The sequence below is a fragment of the Sciurus vulgaris genome (assembly GCF_902686455.1).
Source record: "Sciurus vulgaris genome assembly, chromosome: 1".
Classification (NCBI taxonomy): domain Eukaryota; kingdom Metazoa; phylum Chordata; class Mammalia; order Rodentia; family Sciuridae; genus Sciurus; species Sciurus vulgaris.
Window position 1 is genome coordinate 17,804,362 of NC_136461.1, and position 8,371 is coordinate 17,812,732.

Here is an 8,371-nt window from a genome sequence, read left to right on the forward strand (position 1 = left end):
CACACGGTTGGTACTCATGGGAGGATGCTTCTGCTGTCCCTGCTCTTGGTCCTGCGCAGCCCTGGGGAGCCTGCGCCGGCATTCCAGAACCTACTGCCACCTTCGCTGTCCTCGGCTTCAGAGTTCCCAACCCCAGTGGCTCCACAGCCAAGCTCTAGATTCCGCCAGATTCATTACGATATTCAAGTCAACAATGACTGCATTCGCACACGCTGCCAGCAATTGTAAGCTCAAAATACTCCAAAGATTAAACCGTTATACACATTTAAAATACATAGAAAAATAATATAATTAGAATTTATACAAAGTAGATTTTTACAAAACAACTTCACTACAAGAAATACATCTTATATCCAAGCACAAAAATGTGGAAATATACATGGAAGTATATGTGTAAGAAAAAACATTTATTTTAAAATGCTGAGTGGGAAGACAGAGACTAAGTTCTGGTTTACTGATAAAATTGTGAAGTGACTTTCAATTCACTAGCAGAAATTTCACTCCATTCTCAAGTGCCTAAAAACAGTTTCTGAAGGAATTAAACAGCTGTTCCTCTTTCCAGATTCTGTTTGATCTCAGCTGTGTACTTCCCATAGAATCTCTCGGCCTTCTTGTTGAACTTGGCATTCCTTTCATTGATGTAGTCGATATCTGCATCGTCATTATAAGGACGTCTTCGGCTATATTTGTCTCGTTTTTCGATTCTAGGGGAAGAAAATCACTTATAAAGTTCAAAACTGCCTTCTTTTTTGACTCAGTAACTACACACTGTTGATATTCATGGGAGGACAGATCTGCTACTCCCCGTATCTGGGCAGAGTGAAGAACAGAATTGGGACACTCAGCTCTGGGGCAGGGGCAGGGAGCAAGCTGGGTTTTCATCAATTTCAAGCTGAAACTGCTAATTAGCAGCATAACCTCAGGTATAAACCATGAAATTCAGTAAACACAAACTCATCTTTACAATTCTTCTAAAAGACCAATGATACAGAGTTAGGAACTGAATAATTATGACTTAGAAGAAGGTAATTATTATAATATTATTTATAAAATATTAATAACAATATTTCTGTAGTATTAATATACTGATAATGGTATTATTTGTATATTAATAACATTCATATATATTATTGTTTTATATGTTGATATATATTAATAACCAGTTAATACAGTGCATTAGTATGTGCCAGACACTATATTAACACTTTACAGATATCAATTCCTAAAATTAGAATTCACTCTGCTCTACCTAGTATTCACCTCCATCAGTGTTAAAAAACACAAATATAACTGAGGCACATTCACAGAACATTCTTGTTTCTTCCGATCAAACAGTAGAGTGGGTGCTATGGAGGAATCGTGGGTTCCTCAGACCCCTCTCCTCCTTCGTAACTGCTGCAGTTGGACACTGACTGTCCCCAGAGGCCCACGTGCTGGAAGCCTCCTGCCCCACCTAGGGCGCTACTGGGAGGAGGTGGAATCTTTCCGAGCGGGGCTTAGCTGGAGAGTTGGGCCCCTCAGGTGTGCCCTTGGAGGGAGGCTGCGACCCCAGCCAGTTCTGTCCTTCCCCCTCCCTCTCTCTGCGTCCCCACCACGAAATGAAGAGACCTCCTTCATCATGTGCCTCCACGGTAGGTACTGGGCAGCCACAGGCCCACAGTGACAGGCCCAGCAACCACCAATCTTTCCTTCTTATAACCCGTTTACCTCAACTGTTTTGTCACAGTGATGGAAAGCTAACACATCATAATCCAATTCCATCGATACTGTGCATCTCTATTCCAAATCACATGGACCCAATCCATGTAGCTGCCTATCTTCAAAACCACTGCATAAATGGAGTCGAAACAAGTATCATTTCTGCTATTTAATTCATTCAAAGCACAATGGACTGAAAACATACACTCTAAGTCCACTCTATCATTAAGCTTGTAACATTACAGGCAGCTCTGGGTACTTACTGTTTTTCCAGATCTGTGACCATTCTATCAATTTCCTCTGTGGAAGGCACATGTGTCCCATGAAGGAGGCTGTTGGAGGTTGGAAAAAATTCTTCTCCACTGAAAAAGCAGCAAAATGAACTTAAAATAACACTACAAATTTTCAATTTCAAATTTCAAACTAAAAGTCATTCATGAGGTGACAAAATACATATATATATACTTACTGTGGGATCCTACCTTAATTTTTAAAAAAAAAAAAAGAATATACAGAATTAGAAAGGACCTAAGAAATCACCTACTCCAACACCTTCATCTTCAGATGAACAAGCCAATGGCCAGAAGTTAATTATCAAAGGCTGCAGAGAGTTGGGATCAGAGCTTCTGCGCTCTGGCTCTCTTTCTATTAAAGCAGAGGCCTTCGAGCTATAGTCACAACCTATTTTTGAAAACAGTTTTTACTGGGACCCAGACACTCACACATGGATCCTTGTGGCTGCCTTCACACTGCACTGGCACAGGTGAGCAGCCATGAATGAGGCTATGTGGCCCATAAAGCCTCAAATATCTATTATCTGGTCCTTTATTAAAGAAAACAAACAAAACCTCACATAGGGCATGGCAACTCTCGCTTGTCATCCCAGAGACTCAGGAGGCTGAAGCAGAAGGATCACAAATTTGAGGCCAGTCTCAGAAACTTATCGAGACCCTCAGCAACTTAATGAAATTCTGACTCAAAATAAAAAGGGTTGGGGATATGGCTCAGTAGCAGACAGCCCTTAGGTTCAAAATAAAACAAAACAGAACAAAATATTCACCCAACTTGGGAGGCAGAGGCAGGATTGCAAGTTCAAAGCCAGCCTTGGAAATTTAGCAAAATCCTGTCTCAAAAAAAAAACAAAAAATAAGCAGGGCATGGCGGCACATGCCTGTAATCCTAGCAACTCGGGAGGCTAAGGCAGGAAGATCAAGCGTTCAAAGCCAGTCACAGCAAAAGTAAGTGCTAATCAACTCAGTGAGACCCTGTCTCTAAATAAAATATAAAATAGGGTTGGTGATGTGGCTCAGTGATCAAGTGTCCCTAAGTTCAAAGTTCAATCCCTCATACTCCCCCCACAAAAAAAAAAAAAAAAAAAAAAGGCTGGAGATGCAGCTTAGTGGTAAAGCACCGCTGGTTCTATCCACAGTACTGGAGCAGTGTGGGGTGCAGGGTGGGGGGGGAGCTTAACTGCTATAAACTGAATCATAAATAGTGTTGTCCAAACAGACCATTCCTAGACAGCTAATAACCCACAGCTCAGCATAAAGCATGCCTGTATTTATACACTTGTATATGTAGGTGTGGACATATATACCCATATAAATACATTCATACCCCCAGGATGAGAAAACAACTTGCATGAAACCCACGGACTTACTGTTTTTCTCTCAGTCTCTCGTAGGTTTCCATGTCAGGTTTGATCTGCTTTGTCAACCGATGATACTGGCGTAACTGGGCAGCAGCATAATCTAAAAATGAAATGAGAATCAGAGATGATATGTATCCTTGTTTGGGCATTACTATTCAGAAAAAAATCAAATTGTTATGAAGTAATATATGCACAAGACACTAATCCAAGCATAGTCCCTTATCCTGAATATGCTGATAAAGATACCACAGAGAATCATCAAGCTACTGCACAGACTTTTTGAGCTCTATCCTCTGAGACATATTTAAATTTCTCTTGGGTTTAGGCCTCTTAGCAAACATTCCATGAAGGAGGCACGAGCATCCTCTCATTAAAGCAGGAATGCAGAAGGCAATACTTGTCTAATAGGCCTGTTCAAGAAAGATTGGTTTTACCTGAAAATCCCAGGTCAGGGTTTTTCCTTTTCTTCTTCCTCTCCCATCTCTCTGCATCTTCTGCACTGATCTCCAGCAACTTCACCTTCTCATAGTCTTCCCCTCTTGCTGCACATTCCTAAAAAGAACAACAAAGCTGGCACCTACAATTATGATATGAGCAATTACTTAACCTACTTTAAGTCAGTGAAGTATAAACAAGAAATTAAGTCAAGCTAAGAAGGAAGCTCCTGTCCCTCAGTGTTGAAAGGTGTCCATAAGCTGGGCCTGGGTGGCCCACGCCTATTATTCCAGCAGACTGGGAGGCTGAGCCAGGAGGATCATGAGTTCAAAGCCAGCCTCAGCAACTTAGCAAGGCCCTACGCAACTCAGTGAGACCATCTCTAAATAAAACGCAAAAAGGGCTGGGGATGTGGCTCAGTGGTAAAGCACCCCTGGGTTCAAGCCCTGATACCAAAAAAAAGAAAGAAAGAAAGAAAGAAAGAAAGGCATCCACAGACGACCAAATTTTAAAAAATAGATATTAAGTAATAATTTTTTAAACAATGACTGCTATGTGAAATAAATTTGGGAATTTGATATGGTATATAGTAAGGGTGCATGTGATACTTCTTAGTGTTTCAACAGGTATCAGACCCTATTTTAAATGCTTTGCATGCATTAACTCATTTAATTCAGAATTAACTCAAGGTTAAATAACTTGCCCAAAATGTGGCAGCCAGTAAAGAGCAGAGCTAAGCTTTCAATTCTGGCAGTACTTTGGCTCCAGAACCAGGCTAAGCAACAACCATGTTCTTGTGTCTCAATGCAAGAGTGATGGAAGAAATAGCTCATGAGTGGAGCAGCTCCTGACCTTTTTCTTTTCTTCTTCCTGTAGTTCCCATTCTAAACGAGCCTTTTTGGCTTCCCAGTTTGCAGGCAACTTAAGTCTTTTATCTTCTTCCACAACTTCTTGATGATTTAATTTACGAGCTTCATTCTAAAACCATTAAAAAGAGTTTGTCAGAAATATGAAAAGAAGCATTTGGGGTTGTGTCTAGCACATGGGAGGCACTGGGTTTGATCCTCAGCATCACATAAAAATAAAGAAAATAAAGGTATGTGTCCACCTACAACTATTTTTTAAAAAAAGAAATATGAAAAAAAAATCCAAACATATCTTGCCTTCTTTAAGGAATTCAGGAAAGACACATTACACAGTAGTCAAGCTTTTTATTGCTGTGACCAAAAGACCTGATAAGAAAGACTCAGGAGGAAGTTTATTTGGGGCTCCGTTTCAGAGGGTCAGTCTGTGGGCAGTCAACTCCAGGGCTCTGGGCCTGAGGGAAGGGGCAGAAGGGTGTGGTAAAGGAAAGCTGCTCAGATGATGGCAGCCAGGAAGAAAAGAGAGAAAGAAGCTAGAGCCAGAGCACACCAAACCTGCCTACCATCACCACTCAGTAGTCCTTCTGAATTAATAATCCATCAATTGATTAATCCACTGATGAGGTAATAGATGTTATAATCCAATCTTTTAACCTCAGAGCACTGCTATATTGCCTAACAAATGAGATTTTTGTGTAACACTTTCAAACCCAAACCATAACAGCCATCAGATGATCTTAAGCAAGGGAACAGCAGACTAGTAAGGTATGTAATCAAGGAAAAAATGCGCTGGGGGGCTAGGGTTATAGCTGAGAGGTAGAGCCTAACATGAGAAGTAGCTTGCCTAGCATGCATGAGGCACTGGGTTCAATTCTTATCACCACATATAAATAAATAAAGGCCCACTGACGACTAAAACACCATTTTATTTTAAATGCACTGGGCTACACTGGTTTTCCAGATGTGCCCATTTAGCCATGTAATCAGATCAGAACATGGATCAGAACAAGATTTTGCAAAGTGGGAGAGCTATATTACAGAGGCACTGGAAGATATTCTACTTTTAAATCTCTTAATTCTGATGAGTTCAAAGAAAAAGACTCAATTTGGGGTTTGAGGATTTTACTACCTATCTTGATATCCTAATCCTTTCTAAGTCTCCCCTACTTTTGAAATATTTTAAAGGTTTATTTACATTGTACACATGAAAGGAACTTCCCATTTGAAGTGTTAGTGAATAATGTATTTTAAAACAAAATTAACTGCATAAAACAAATTGAGTACATTTTCTTGTGGAAAACTGAAGCTAGATGTTTCTTAGGTCACAGGATGGTGGCAGGTAGTCCAGAAAGCCATGTTTCCTAGATTCCAGATATGCGTTCTTTAAACAATCCCTCCAAGTAAACCCTTAAGTATGTTTGTGTGTTTATCAAATTAACTTTCTCTGGTCACAGAGAGATACTCTTGGGGCAAGCAGGGCAGCTCAGTAGTAGAGCACTTGCCCAAAGCACAAGGCCCTGGTTCAACCCCCAGCACCACCAAAAAAAGAACGAAAGCTAAGAGAGATACTCATCTTAACTTCCATCCCATACTTCCTTTTTTTTTTTAATTCTTTTTTACCTTTATTTAATTTATTTGTATGTGGTGCTGAGGATGGAACCCAGTGCCTCACACATGCTAGAGGCAAGTGCTCTGCCACTGAGCTACAGTTACACGCTCTTGGCTCTGGCAATGCCCTATAGTTTGCACTCAAACAAAGTTGCATTTGTTGCATTGAAGGAGAGCACAAACCACTAGGAACATTTCAGTAAGAGGATATTAAAAGAGCTAGTTACAAAACATGAGTTTGTATCAGGTGACTGGAGTTCAAATTCAAGGCTCTGATTTGGGCATTGTCAGAAAGCAGGGGCATTCTATGATTAAGTAGCTTATTATTGCATAGGAGACAGGAGGAATAGAATAAGACTATAATAATTGATAATACCAGCAAGTCATGTTACCAAGACAATAGGGATGTGTGGTCACTTCTGTGACCAAAACAGTCTTGTTGATTCTGTCTCACTACAACACTTGGAAAGATGCTGAGCTTTTGTAGAAACATGGCCTAGCTGTCAGGCAGGTCACTCCAAGTTCAAAGTCTGGGGCTACTTTTTTCCTTTCTTAGTTCCAACTGTAGCCAGCTGTCTGCTGGACTCATATTCCTAATACGAATTCTCTTCCTTTGCATTAGTTCCCTCCACTTGAGTAACTCTTCCTCCAGGACATCTCTTCCTCCATCTCCTTTATTTGTCTGATGATATTGTATTCCTTCAAACAGTAGTTTAGTGTCACCTCACTGAAGCCTCTAAAACTGCATTGATTTCTCCTCTGCACTTCCAGGGCACTTTATTCCTACCCCAAAACTGCATTTACTGCAGTATAACTTCTGGTTATAAGGTTATGTCCTCAATTAATAAGGTTGTGCCCCCTCTTATTTCAGAAGAGGCCTTACTCTAGCTGAACCACCCACCACACTGTAGAATTTCAGAGGTTTGTTGATTTTTATTCAAATGAAGAAACTGTTAATGACACAAGTTTCTTCCAATTTCTAAACCTACATATTTCTCTAAGTAAAATGAAGAGTTTGTTGGAATCACAGAGCAGAGAGGCAGCTAGTAATAGACTCCCAAACCTAGCCCAGACACATTAAATAAAATGCGGGCGGGACGGGGAGGAGCGAGCAGATGCACGGCCAAGTTCTCAAAGTGATCTCAATGTGTAGATCTCCCATTTCAGGGGATGATCCAGCTCTGCGGTCTGGCAGGCAAGTTAGTGCGCCCTGCTCGTCCCTCTACGAACGGGTGTGGGGCTGGACAGGGGGCAGGTCTCAGCGGGCCTCGGGGGCTACTCACCCGCTTCAGATGCAGCTCCCGGAATTTGCGCAGTCTCTGTTCGCGCTTCTGGGCGGCCAGCTCCTCCGCCGCTGAGCGAAACCCCTCCTCCGCGCCATCTGCCGGCACCTGCTATGAGGAAACCGGCTTCAGGCGGGGCTTGGTTCCTCCCAGAACCGTCCGGGCCAAGCCCGGCGGGTTGAAAGCCCGGCCACGTCCCCACCGCCCACCGACCCCGCGGAGTCTGCGCCTTCCTAGCCCGACGCCCAAGCCTCCACCTCCATCGAAACTCACCAACAAAATCCTCCAGGTGGGGCCGACAACACTTACCTTCTCGACTTCGGCCTCAGCCGCCATTACACCCTTCTTCCCCTACTTCCGGCAACAATACGGAGCACTTCCGTCGGCCTCTGTTCCGCCCCGTCGACAGGCACAGATAAGCCACAGGCCCCGCCCCTTCCGGACGGCCTCAGGAACTTGGGGCCAATCCCTGCCCCGTTTAGCAATAAGATGTTTTCGATTGGTTAGGGTTCTGCGCAGCCGCAGAAGGTTGCAGAGGCGGTGGCAGGAAGTGATGAGGGGAGAGACGGATTGGGAAGGGCTCAGAAGAGGAAGGCTAGGAAGGGCCTGGAGGCCGTGGTAGGAAATCCCCTAATCTGCGTGCTGTTCCCCAGAACAGCAAGTGCTTTCCATTTAGTGCTTAGCCTCAGTGTGACCTGTTACGAAAGGCAGTTCTTTCTGAACTGCTGTGTCTCAGTTTACCTTACTATTGACACTGTTTTAAAGTCCCTTCCATAGTCCTAAAATATTTTTCTTGTCTGTTGTTGACTGCAGATTAGGGCCGGACCAATCTT

The 8,371-nt window shown here is 42.7% G+C and overlaps 1 protein-coding gene across 2 annotated transcripts; it reads right to left on the reverse strand.

Annotated features, from left to right (window-relative positions):
- Positions 1-388: 388 nt before the first annotated feature.
- On the reverse strand, positions 389-7,989 carry SYF2 (SYF2 pre-mRNA splicing factor). 2 transcript variants are annotated; one of them, XM_079130693.1, is made up of 7 exons: positions 7,848-7,989; positions 7,539-7,649; positions 4,637-4,762; positions 3,784-3,901; positions 3,359-3,449; positions 1,962-2,060; positions 389-704 (listed from the first exon to the last, which is right to left on the reverse strand). In XM_079130693.1, exons 1-7 carry the CDS (start codon positions 7,872-7,874, stop codon positions 539-541), a joined length of 738 nt encoding a protein of 245 aa, XP_078986819.1. In that variant the 5' UTR covers positions 7,875-7,989; the 3' UTR covers positions 389-538. The 2 variants fall into 2 exon arrangements, with proteins under 2 accessions (XP_078986819.1, XP_078986820.1); XM_079130694.1 differs by having other exon boundaries at positions 7,539-7,646; positions 7,848-7,949.
- Positions 7,990-8,371: the final 382 nt, after the last annotated feature.